This window comes from Strix uralensis, chromosome 15 (assembly GCF_047716275.1).
Source record: "Strix uralensis isolate ZFMK-TIS-50842 chromosome 15, bStrUra1, whole genome shotgun sequence".
Classification (NCBI taxonomy): domain Eukaryota; kingdom Metazoa; phylum Chordata; class Aves; order Strigiformes; family Strigidae; genus Strix; species Strix uralensis.
Window position 1 is genome coordinate 7,036,201 of NC_133986.1, and position 13,457 is coordinate 7,049,657.

Here is a 13,457-nt window from a genome sequence, read left to right on the forward strand (position 1 = left end):
ATCAGGTTCATGACAGTTATTTCAAGTTTTCAAACATCATCAGGATCATGTTTTCTAATATTAATTGAACCTGTAATGGAAGGAAACTTCTGGTCAGGGCTCTACTCGGGTAGTCTGAAAACAAGTATCTGCTCTAACTTGTTATAAAAAATTCCTAATGCTTTACTAATGAAAGCTGACATGGCAGAACAAGCCTGCAGAACCTTTGATAATTAACCAACAAGATGGTGTGTTCTTTCATGGGTTCAAACAGCATATTTAGGGCTTTTTCTCCTACTTTAGAAAAAAAGGTGAATAAAAAAATGTTTGCTCTGCTGTCCTGTGCAACGACAGAGAGAAATAGTCCTATGACATCTTTAAATTACACGGCATTATCATCAGAACTATTTTTGGAGGACAGTTTGAACAAAGCTAGCAAGCTAACTTGGAATGTGTGGTAGCTTCATATTTGTAACATTCATCTGTTTTTTATACCTCTTATTTTTAAATATCTTCTCAAAAAGCGTGAGGGAACATTCGGGTGTATGATTATGTCTCACTTGCCGTTACAAATCCAAAGCCTGGATCGCACTCACACCTTTGTTTCACTAGCACACGGCACGTGTGGCAGTGAACAAAGGAGCACTGACAGAGCCAAGTGGTCGCATTCCCAATCTGTTCATTAAGAAGTCAACATATGTATATATGCACTGTGAGTTGTTCCAGGTTTTAACAAGATCTCAAATCACCACATAAAATGCTTCAAGAAACACATTGCCACGAGCTTGGCACATCCAAGAGACTCCTTGGTTCTCTCCCTCATCTTTTCAGGAGAAACAGCTAAACTGTTTTTTCACTCTAAGTCGTTAGTTACAAATTCATTTCTGCAGAGCTATCTGCAAGCATTACTCCAAAGAAATCAGTTTGCATTTCTATAAAAAGCCCATAAAGTAAAAATCTTTCTTTGAAACTAACTTTAACTGTTCCTTCGCAATAGCTGAAGTTGCTTTATGATCATTTTTTTTTTTTTTAACAGAAAGCTTAATGCTTCAAGTATAGCAATATGCGTAAATGGCTGCTTTATTGCACCAAAAGCTTTCTCTGATGAAGGAGAAACAGTGGAATTCGTACACCTCCACTTCCTCCAAATGACTTCCCACAAGAGTTTCACTACATGATTCATACAAGACAGTTTTTATGCTCACAGCTGAACTTCCCTGTGGCAATTTTCTACAGGATTAAAAATTATATATGTCTGCACTACAAGTTTGGGGTAAATCCCCCAGCTGAAGAAAACAGGTGTAATTCTGTGAGTGAAGGGCTGTTCTTAGCTTCACAGCAGCAGGAAACTTCGCCTTTATTGTGCCTACTGTTAAAATTGGAAAGAGAAAGGATAACACACTTTTCACTCGGAGATCAAAATGGCACTCAAACTCCAAATACTGTCCTTCTCTTTGGACTTAACAGAGCATATCCTGATTCCATGTACATTTTTTCCTTTTTATGAAAAGGTATTACTGATACCTTAAAAAATATCTTTCCTGTCTAGAAGTAGAAAATGTTATATTTCATTCTTGCTGAATTACATCCAGTAAGCTTTATAAGACATGCCAATTTAATAAAATAATTGGGGAAAAATTGAAAAATACATCCACTAATTTAAAAAAAAAAAAACAAAAACAAACCAAAAAACCCACAAGCAGCTTTATACAGTTTATGGCTCACCAGCTCCTTCATGGTCTTTGACACATCAGTCAGGACGTATTTTGCAGAAATGCTAAGTGGACTCATAGCTAGGCAAAATGAGAAAGAGCTTTAGAGTTTTACTCTTTTTAATTGAAGCTCTTCAATCTCTTCACATCTCATTTTTCACAAGTTACCTAAATAATAACAGAGAAAATTGCCTATTACTGGAGACATTCAAATTTACACAGATGGCATACATCATATCAGTTCTTGTGTAGTTTTGTCAACGCAAAAAAAATGCCTAGAAATATCAGCTTCAACCTTCCCTCCTTATTTTGATTTTCTTCACAGAATGAAAAAAATATTTTTAATATATTCTGACTTTTAAAAGAAGGAGAGAATAACAGTTTCCTATTTGTTTTCTTTTTTGAAAGAAGTTTAAGATAGAAAAGGAAAGTATGAAAGAAATACAAATAATTAACATCAGTAGATTTATGCCATTGGCACTGGCAGAGAAAGTCACAAAGTGTCTTGTTAACGAGAGATAAGTCAGTATTAAAAAGAGTGAGGTAAGAAAAGTTAAGGTACTTAAAGTGCCTGAAAGTTAAACAATTGGTTTTAAGAAAGAAACTGAAGATGAATGTTTAAAGTCTGTTATACTTGGGAATAGTTATCACTCCAAAAGTGAGAGGTGTAAAGGAATGAGTGAGAAAACAGCTGCTAAAAATAAAAAATAGACATGCAATGTGAAGTGAAAAGTCACAAGTAAGATGAAACCAAATCAAAAGTGTTGATGGACAGATGACAAAAGTTACCTTTGTGCAAAGGTCAGGAAAAAAGTTAGGAATTTTAACAAAGACAACTGTTTCAAGTGCTCTATATTGAATAAATCAAAAAAGAGAGAACATGTTCTGGTCACGAAGAAAAATGAAAGTAGTAGTCCTTGTGAACCTCTGAAAAATGAGAGCTACACAGAAAGAAAGGAATCATTTGGTGCCAAAATGTGAATACAAGATTGTGAGTCAAATTCCTAATGTTAGTTATGAGGATTTTCAGTGAAAATCATAAGATGATCAGTTCTAGATGGTGTTTTGGGGTTTTTTTTCTAGACTCATTTAAACACAGCTTAGACCAGTTTTGAACTAGCTAAAAGCAGTGGTTTGGGAACTTCTGTGTCAAGTGATTAAACTCTGCATTTGTGAAACTGAAGATTGATTTTCCTTGAGTTGAGTGCCATACCTCCTGCAGGACTTCAGTGCTGCTTACTCAGATCAAGTGGTAGGATATCCTTGAGGAGGTACTGGAAACATGACCGACAAGATGCTTTCCCATTCTTTCCTCTGGAGTCGCAGATACTGATCGCTGCCAGAAACAGGGTACCAAACAAGGTGGATTTTGACCTGAGTCAGAACAGGAATTCCTGTAAATACTATGAAGGACAGGAAAACATAACAGTTCCTTCCCAGAATTCCGAAGTCTTCTGTGTGTTGCTTTTCCCAGAAAAGCAAAGATCAGAAGGAAAGTATATGGAGACCAAAATTATAACATTAGGAAACAAGGTTTTCTAAAAATAATAGTTATCACATTTAATTCTACTGTAACCCATACAATTAAGAGTAGAACATGCTAAAAATGCATTGTATTAAAATTTGTGAATTTTGAGGATAAAAAATGTCTGTAAATGGGACACCTATTTGTACTTCTTTGAATGGCCCTCACTATTTCCTTCCTGACGTAAGTGAACAAGCCAGCAGTATATCCTGTGTGAAAAATGTGTACAAACCTGCATTCTTCCAGAAATGAAGGAAAAAAGATATGAAAACCCCACATTTATTACATCATTTAGTTAAATGAGTCAGAGAACAAGGCTAAGACTCTCTCAAGAAGAGCAAGATGTCAAGATTTGGACTAAACTTCATTCAACTTAATTTCGATCATCCTTGAATTCTGAAGATTTATGTTCTCCTTGGGCTTTTATAAACAAAAATAAAAAGGGCACATAAATATAGACACACAGAGTTCCTTAGTCGTGAATGACTCAATCTTTTGTGTTTTTTGACAGAAAGAGAATATATCAGTGCTATCCCAGAATAAGCTTGCTATTTTTACTACTGTTTTCTTTCTAAAATAACATTAAGTTTAGTCAACAGAAGTGCACAGTAACAATCAGCACCTCATACCAGGCATTCCACAGTGCCACAACTCAAGCACCGTAGCAAAACTAGGCTTTTCTTTCCATCATCCTCTGTTTTCTCAGAGAGAACTTCCAGAGTTCATGCATTTTTCAAGATAGTGATTTTAAGATATCCACAGATGAATATAATTATACTCTTGATTGACGTACATCAGAAATTGCCTTTCCAAAAGACTGGCCACAGTCCAGTCTTTAGTCTATCGAAGTGTCATTGAGTAAAAAAAGACCTTTTGGCTTGGCAAGGCCCACAGGGCAAGAACCTCTATTCATTAGTTTTTGTCTCTTTAAAACTGCACTAACAGCGCTTGCCTCAGTGAGGATCCTGGAAGAGTAAGCGTGCAGACTTTACATGTCTCATCCTTTGGCAAAATACAATCAGACAGTAGGAAACTGGAGCATAAATCCATGACATAGCAACATGAAATTTTGATGGTGGTTCACTTAAGTAATTCATTAGTTTCCTTGTTCAGGTACGGCAGAATGTTGTTGGGGTCAAGGAAAGATTGAGTAAATGAATATCCCTACAAGGGTGTTTTCCCTGAATATTTTATAATCTTTTCCTGCAGAATTGAAAACTTTTGAATGAAAAGAGATACGGGAGCAGCTTTGGAGTGTCAAAATCAAAATATTTGGAATACAACACAAAGATATACCAAGATGAGATGAGAAAAAGCTTGCAGTGTGGACTGACTCCAGTTATTTTAGTGACTTCATGGAATCGTGGTATTTGGTCCTTTCTCAACGCCTAGGTAGGGAAAGCAGAAATCAGTTTTAACCTCTTATTCATAGTCCCAGTCCCATGCGCATTAGAATCGACCTGTTTATTCCTTATCATGGAAGGAAAAGAACAGGAGAAATCAAAGAAATTAAGAGAAAGAGTATTTAAAGCAACTACCAGAAGAAAACCTTGCAGATAAATGTAAGAAAGAACTTCCTTTCTAAAGGAAGTACAAGAAAATTCTTTTGTTTCAAAATATGGGAAAAAAACCCCCCACCACGGTAGAAATTAGCTTGCACTTTAGAATTCACATGACTGATACAGTTCATCTTCAAAAAACATCATTCTGTTCCTTCAAATAAAATTTGCTAAACATATTCTACTACCTTTGTTAGCAACATTCTGAAATAATTATTAGTAGCCAACTACAATATGAATTTTCATAAAGCATACTGCATTACAGAGCAAAACAAGATAAGCAGCAAAATAAAGTTATTTCTTAATTAAAAGATTTATGATGCATAATGTAATTTAGTATACTGTTTTGAAGCTCTGTGTCATTTTGATACAGAAGAGAACATATATATTTTAGAAACAGTCATAAATGTTCAATCAAAACATTAAAACAGAAACCTGAGGCTAAATCTCTTTACAAAAAGTGTACAGCCAGGGAGGTATGGCATAATTGTACTGGCTGAAAAGATTGATGTATTTGGCTCTAAGCGACTTCACCATGCCCCCCTCAAAGGCGGGAGCACAAATATGATAAAGATCTAAATAATTACTAATACTTCTGCACATATAAATACATAATTCCTAAAGATACCATCTCAGTTCATTATTTTACCAGCAAACCAGTACATTTTAGGATTGAGACTAAGAGGCAGCCAAATTCTTTCTCACCATGTGCTTTTAGAAAAAACACACTTGTCTCTTCCAGCACCACTCAAAACTCTTTCTATTTATAACCTTCAGCTGCCTGCACAGATAACTCTGTGTATAATTCTCTCTCTCCCATGATGCGTCTTCTAAATATTACTAAACTCGTGTGTTCAGGAAGTTTTGTTGTTTTTTATAAATCAGATTAACTTAGGTCATATTACAATACTGATACAAATATCACAGAGCTCTAGAAAATCTACTAGAGTTTCCATAAATTTATGATTAACAGAAACCCAAGTATGAGTTATTTTATCAATGCACAGAAGAGGAAACCAATTCTAAGCAATAGCTTATAGACCACGTGCAAAATGACATCATTTATTCCCTCGTTGCATACTGTCTAGACACAGCCATCAGATCTTATAGGAAAGTCTGTGTTCAAGCATGGAATACAACCATATTCTGCATCACCAGAGGAGCATCCTTTACTTACCAAAGTTATTGATGCATGGCCCTCAGTCCATTCTACTTATAATATTCATGACCTTCAGACTTGTTCTTTTAAAACATGTTGTTGTAATAACATATAGAGACATATTCCCAGACTTAAATTTCTAAGAAACCTGAAATACCTCAGTGACCTCCCCATGCACACTGAGTCATCTTGCATCCTATATTATGCTGGAGATCTGCTTGTCAGTTCATGCTCATTATCTAAGGAGAAAATGCTTAAGCATACAGACCCACTTCTTCTAACAATTAAGATACAAGCGTTTCACTGCTGCATTCAGACTTTGCAGATGTAAGATATACTTGTGCTATAGGAAGACTGTTCAGACTTCACTCTCACTCCCATTTTTTGACCTTTATTACCAAGTCTGCACTGATCTGTTTTATAAGTATTGATTTCACCTTTCAAATGAGGGAAGTTTTAGTAATATCTGTGAAGGCAGCATATTCTTTATGTAGACATACTTAATCTATTGCTACTGAGGGAATTTGGGAAATAAAATCCACGATTATAAATCATTAGGGTGCCTTTACTCAGTTAGTTGACCTACCCGACTCTCAAATTGAAAGTAAATAGCTCATTAGAGGAAGGAACAGCATAGAAGAGAAACCATGCCTCTGGGAAAAATTAAATTTCTATATCCAGCTTAGTTTCCATTTATTGTAGCCATGTGAGGATATAAGTCATGACCCCCAGGAGCAGAGGTGAATGCCTCAGTACGTTAGGCCTCTCTGCGATCTCCGAATTATTCATTAGCTACAGGCTTATTTTGTGTATTATTAATGAAATTTTGGTACAGAGTAGTGCTAAAGAAAGAGATCTTCCAGTTGTAGCTCATAGTACACCTTCAGGCTGAATAGCAAAAAGACTGACTCTTGCCAATGCTGAAGTGTCAGCTTGACTGAGGACGTACTACAGAGTCCCAGCCTCCATTCACGTAAGAACAAATACACTTTTTCACCCTTTCCCTCCACCTGCAATCACCACATAAGGTCTCCACTTCATTTTCAAAATTGGCAGCATTTTACTTATGGTGATTTGGACATCGTAAAGTCTGCCTCCAAGGTAATTTTAGAATTAAAGATGTTATCTGTCAAATAATGAAATACTTTCTGCTGCATTGAGGTTAAGAGACTGCTAATAACTTATATTTCTGCTCTACTGCTGTATTAATTATGCTTCTTAGTGGCTTTCAATTAAATGCTGGCTTGACATGGTATAACAAGTAGAAGGATTATTTCTGAATATTGATCTTCCTGACAAGAGTCTCTCAACTACATCTTGAAATGACAGAAAAACGCATTTCTTGACCTTTTGTTTTACAAGAGAAAATGGGGAAGAAAGTAGAAAAATAGCACCTAATCTCTGTGCAAAGATTACTTTGTTAGATTTGTTCACTTAAAGTAAATACACAGTTTCAAAAATAACTTTGGTGTAGTTGTTTCAAGTCCTGAGTCTGCATTGCACTGCAGCTTCCTACAGAGCTCACTTGAAGACAGAGACTTCAGTTGGAATGTAACCATGAGAATTTCCTGTATATTGTGTTTCCTCCCTTCTTGTTTTTACTACATAATCCTAAATGTGAGTAATTAAAGCAAATTGGCAGTATGGCACAGATTTGTGCACAAAACTACAACTTATTCAGTTCCCTGGATATTGTGATGCAACTCTGATTGAAGCGCTTCTCAAAATATAGATAAAGAGAAAATTTAACTCAGCAATTAAACTACCTTCTAAAATTTGTAAACAAGAAACACTGATTTAGCAGATTTTCAGTAAGCAGAAGTATTTTGATGTTTCAGGAATGATGGAAATATATTCAGTTAAGGGAGGTACCTATAGTGCTTTGCAATTAAAAAAAAAATCAAGTAAAAGCTGTAGATTATTTTGGATTTCTCCCCCAGTAAAATGCCTGTTAAATATTTCCATTTCAATAAAGGAAATGCTCTTTTATGAAAAGAAAGCTCAACCACTGTGCATTCTAGTTTCATCTGATATCACAAAGTACATAATTTTATTCCTCTGCGAGGTGACACTCCGATAGAGCTGTGATATGTGCAGTGTGAAAAGTTTTTCAGAGGGGGTGATGCAGCAAGGTATCTATACAGGCTGCTGAGAAGGATAACAGCAAGCACTCAGAGCTTAGTCTGCTGCTGCTTCTCTTATAACCACCTTGGAAAGGAAAAGAGGGGCAGATACCTGTGGGGAAATTTGCTAAATTCTTGTCCTTTTCATCACATTTGTTCTGGTGGCAAATGAGGACAAGCTTTGCTTATCTTTTTTTCTTAATTGCCACGCATTCTGATGTCCAGAAAGAGACTTCATTTTATGTTGGTCAAACTCAAACCACCCCACGGCCCTTCTAACTCCCAAAGGCTCTGCTACAATAGAAAAATACAGTTGTTACCTCTGTATGTATACACTTACTACACTGATGGTCTGGGATACTAAATACTAAACTCTTGAAAGTATTTTCTCAGTTACATCATCTTTACCCAGTAACTCCTATTTTCCTCTTCCTAAGCACCCTGTTAGCCTAGCTATGGTGTTTGTGCCACCTGGATCAAAGCATTTTACAAGAATGTGTCCTTAGTTTTTCAACCTTATTTAGTTGCTAAGAGTTTAATACTTCATTTGGTTCCTTTTATACCCCCTTACAACATATGGGTGCTTTCTAATACATAAATAGACCAGCAGTAAAAATAACTTCTGAAATACAGCAACTATTCTCTGGAAAATAACTTTTACATCCCTTCCCCAAAACACTCATCAGTAAAAGAACCACAAAAAAGAGAGGCAAAAAAAAATTTGTTTTTCTAGTCTTGTACCATTCTACCAAAAATCACAGATTCAAATCCATGATTTAGTGCATGTGCCCTTTCAGGGGAGTTTGAGTGCTGTACTTTGACCCCACCACTACCAGTTACACTACTAAGACCTTACTTACAGGCCATGCTTTTTTTAATATATATTTTAAGAGATTTCTTGATTGTTGAGCAAGAGTTACTAGGACAAAGCCATCTCTAAGAACATATTAGAGAATTTATATGGAGAAATGTTTCTGAGTACGATAAGTAAAACAAAGATTAGGAGTTAAAGACCATTATTGTGCATTGAATATTTTCAGTCATTTCCAGACTAACAAGAGATGAAACAGAATAGCATGTATCAGGGATAACAAGGTTTAAATCTGCAGAAATATATACAGCTGCAAAATTCAGATTAGTTTTGCTTCCTATGAGAAGTCTGAACAGCAAATACGCCAGGCCCTCTACCCTAGCAAATACAACAGAGATCTGGTCCTATATTTCTATATTGTGAATAGCCTGTTGCCCACTGGTGAAGATAACACTGTGACACAGGCAATCATGTTACCATATTGTATTAAAAATTCTTCTTTGCAGGATAAGTAGCATATAAATCTTAATAAGCTTGATTTTCTTAAAGATTGCTTGGCACCTCTAAAAACCCACCAACCCCACATTATCTGCTGTGTCTACAAGTATCAATGCTCCATTCAAAATTTCACCTGGAATCCAAGTAATCAAAAGTGCTGTGGAAACCAACACTGGTCACCAATCATTCATGGAGCATTCATCAACCAAGCCTGGTTATGCATTTCAGCATTTCATCTTTTGAAACAGGGCCTCAATATTACCCTGCAAGTGATAAACCCCAAAGATTTCAATAACACTCTACATGAAAGAAATCTCTATTCTATACACAGAATGGTAATTTAAGATCACTGTTGTTCTTAGTCTAGTGTTATTATTTTCTGGAGTATGTTCTGAAGTATCTACAGATCCTACATAAATATGCTTCAGGATTAGTACTTAGATCAGAACTGAAAATGGAATGATATACAGAAAGCTAAGCTTATTTCTAACAACATTTTTTCTCATTTAGCAAGAGGAATGCGGGAAAGTAATTTAACATTTACATTGAATAGGTTTGTTTAAAGCAGGAACAAAATTAAAATATGGTTAATAGTTTTCTGTCCCAGCAACATTTTCATTTTCTATTCTAAGAACATCAGCCTGTATTTTAGGATACTGCTTTACTTTGTCAGAATATTCACTTTACTGTATTTGCACTGTTAGGTGTTATGTTTAAAATTAACACATCAGTACTACAAGAAAAGTTTTTCTTAAGTGATAGTCTCTCTGTATTGAATTCTCTGCTTTATATTTTAAAAAAATCATAGTACAAACACAATATCAGTTTTAAACAGTAAACCTTTCCTAACAACAGAATATGTGGACAGCAGACTGAACAGAAGAAAAAGGACATGTTCTTCTCTGTTGCTGCTTTTCTGCAGGTTCACACTGAGTACTTATGTTTTCATAGCTTATATTACCATTTGTTGGTGATTTGAGCAATTTTAGAGAAGAGTTCTTTAAATCCTCTTTAAAAAACATTGAAAAGCTACAAAAGCATTGAGCTTAAAAGTAAGATTCCCAAGGCTGCAACTGTAGAGGGTGGAGTCCTATGGGGCAGAGGAGCCAACACTAGCAAACCTCAGTGCAGCACCCTGATGTAGGATGTTGATTTCATTGAAGAATTTCATGGTTATTGCCATCTGGAAAAAACTGAATTCTAAGAACAATATTTCAGTTACCCTGCATAGCTCAAAGTTTTCATTTTGCCTGTCGAACAGCATTGTTGAGAAATAGTCTACTCACGACGAAATGGGGTCCATCGTTGTAGTATAACCAACAACTGTTTATTTTTATCAGTAGCCATCACTAAGCAAGTAGAAATTCCTTTTAGGAAATGACACATGAAAGCCAAATAGGACTTGTTTACACTTTTCCATTCGGACTTCAGCCAAGACAACACTGGAAACTACAAAGACCTTGTTTACTTTAAACACTTGTAAAACAAATATATCAAGGAGAATTTTAGAAGGCAAATGATGAGAGTGCATTTGCTTTAAGTTATCATTCGTAACCCCCCCAAAATACTAAGACAATGTATCAGCATTTATTTCATTATTCCTGTGATGCAAAACCCACAAAACAATAAAATCTTCTAACTCTGACAAAACATTTGTCAAAGATTCTTGCTAGCACTGTTCCTGTTTCAGGAATAATAAACAGTGTTTGTGACAAATACCTGCAAGATACAATGTTTTTGAAAAGAAAAAAAATATTTTACCAAATGAGAGAATCCCAACAAGGCGATCTGATTTTTTAAATTATCTCTTTCCTGCAGAACTCTGCAGAGTTCAGTTTATACCATTGATGGTAGTTCCACAAACAATATGCTGCTCATGCTGAAAGTTCATTTTACTCTTGATCAACCAGGTAGGCTAGGACAGATTAGTTTGATATTTAGAGAACACAGAAAAACATATCACCTAGCAAAGGCATAGATTCTTTAATAGCACTTCTTTGGGGTAGGAGATATGTTATAGGATCCTAAGGGAACAGACAGACACCTTATTCCTGACCTTGCAAAAACCCGCTAACATACAAAAGTGCATCTACTGAGAAAAATTTTCTTTTACAAAAGTTAGTGCAGGCTTTGCGGAAAGTAAAATTAGAAAATTTCTATCAGGGAAATCACAAGTTATCTGATTTTCTTGAAAAAGACTAGATGGCATGACATTTCAACCATTTAAGCATTTTAATGTGTAAGAACTGAACTTATAAGTTAAAAAAGTGTTCCAAAAGTTTGTTACAGTGTTAGAAATACCAAAGTTTTATTTACATATTCACCTACTTTAGCCAAGTGAAAACTGCAGTCTTCCACTGCAGGGTAGTTGTCCTGTCACAGGATAAAGCTGTCACTTACATTCAGATATTCTCCATTTGTCTTGTCTGCTTCGTTTCAGAAGTCATAAGCAAGTGAAAACACGATCAAAATCAAATTATCCCCTGGGAGTTGTACAAGTCAAAATACATATGTAGTCCACCAGAAATCAGAACAGCCATTCTTAAAAGGTAAAAGCTATCTCCTAGATGAATGATCATCCAATACTTTAAAAGGCTTTAAGGACATAATTGAGATTCTCCCGATTAACTGCAGATGTGTCTCTTTAGTTATATTTTACAATCCCAGGCAGCTATATTGTGTATTTTCCATGACTATGAATTTTCAGAGAAATTTAAGTTTTACAATACTTATTTAAATGACACTTTTGGGGACCTATTATAGCTATATGCAACACCTGCCAAAAAATAAAAACAATCAATGAGCCACAGCAGTTACAAAAAAAAAAAACCCACCAAAAAACCTTACAACATATGTAGTTCCCTCTTTACAAGCCCTGATGTGATAAAAAATACCAGAGAAAAAAGAAGAGGAACCACAGTGCTAAGTACTAGAGAGCACAGTTTATATACACACTTTGCAAAGTCTAATATCAGAGCAGCTGCTGGGGCTGCTCTAACTTACACAAAAACTATGTCATCTCCTACAGAAAGCTCATCTCCCAGGTAATGCCAAGGTAACAGTCCCCTGGGCTCTTCTTCCAGCAGTACCTTATGTGCTAGAGTGTTTGGGAGAGACTGATTAGGTTTTTTTTTTTTTAACAGACATATGTTCTACCCTTTAGATATAAAGTAAAAATGACTTCATATATTGTATGCATGTGACAGTAAAGAATCCTGTGTTTTCCTTATTGGGTCTTACAGTTTACTTGCAACCTGTTACATGAGTAAATACACACAGACTTGAGGAAATAGTTTATATAAATGCATTCTTACCAGCTGGTGCAGAACGCGAGCAGTGAAGTTGAAAACCATGATAATCGGCACACGATTCACTGAATTTGCCTTCCCTAAAATCTGACTTGGAATCCTTTTTGCTCTCAATCTCATCTGAAGAAAGCTTATCCAGTTCAATTATCACAGCTGACATTGTAAGACAGTCTCAATGTAACTCAGAATAAAAACAAAGTTGAATGAAAGAAGCAGCCACTTCAAGTTCAGCTTCCCCAAACATGCAGTCCAGGGAAAAATATCTTCCTTTCACAAAATAACCCAGTATTTCCCCAAACTGTAATAGCGCAAAACGTTTTTAAGTCAAAGACTGAGAAACTGCATTTCCATGAAGCTGTTCTTTCAGCTCTGCAGCATTTGCTGAATATTGCAGCTCTTCTCTAAGGTAGAAAACTACTACTTAAAGAAGTTCTTCTGTTCTTGTAGTAACTACAGTTATATGGCATATCTGTGAAACTGCTACAAAAATAGCAAGGATGAGTGGAGACATCTGTATGTCTGCTAAGTTGTGGAGTTACTAACTTTGTTTTAAGACTGTAATTCACATTTTGTTACCCACTGGTCCAGCTGGGAGGGGCTAAGCAATACCAATGGAAACAAGTGCATCCCGGCCGCCAGCCCAGCGCCTGCGCCGGGGGAGTTACTTCTGCCACAGTTTGTTTTCTAGTGAACACTCAGGTCTTTGTCTGGGATGTGTGCAGCAAGATAAATGACCACAAGCTACATCGTTCCCTGAAAACAAGAAATGGTTCTCAGTTTCTC

At 35.9% G+C, this 13,457-nt stretch overlaps 1 protein-coding gene across 2 annotated transcripts in view; it reads right to left on the minus strand.

Moving 5' to 3' along the window:
* Positions 1-12,834, minus strand: part of ANO3 (anoctamin 3) — a 208,612-nt gene extending 195,778 nt beyond the window's left edge. For both annotated transcript variants that reach the window (XM_074884808.1, XM_074884807.1), the window contains exon 1: positions 12,681-12,834. In XM_074884808.1, coding sequence (XP_074740909.1) covers positions 12,681-12,834 — 154 coding nt within the window. The remainder of the gene's footprint in view (positions 1-12,680) is intronic.
* Between the last annotated feature and the right edge of the window lie 623 nt (positions 12,835-13,457).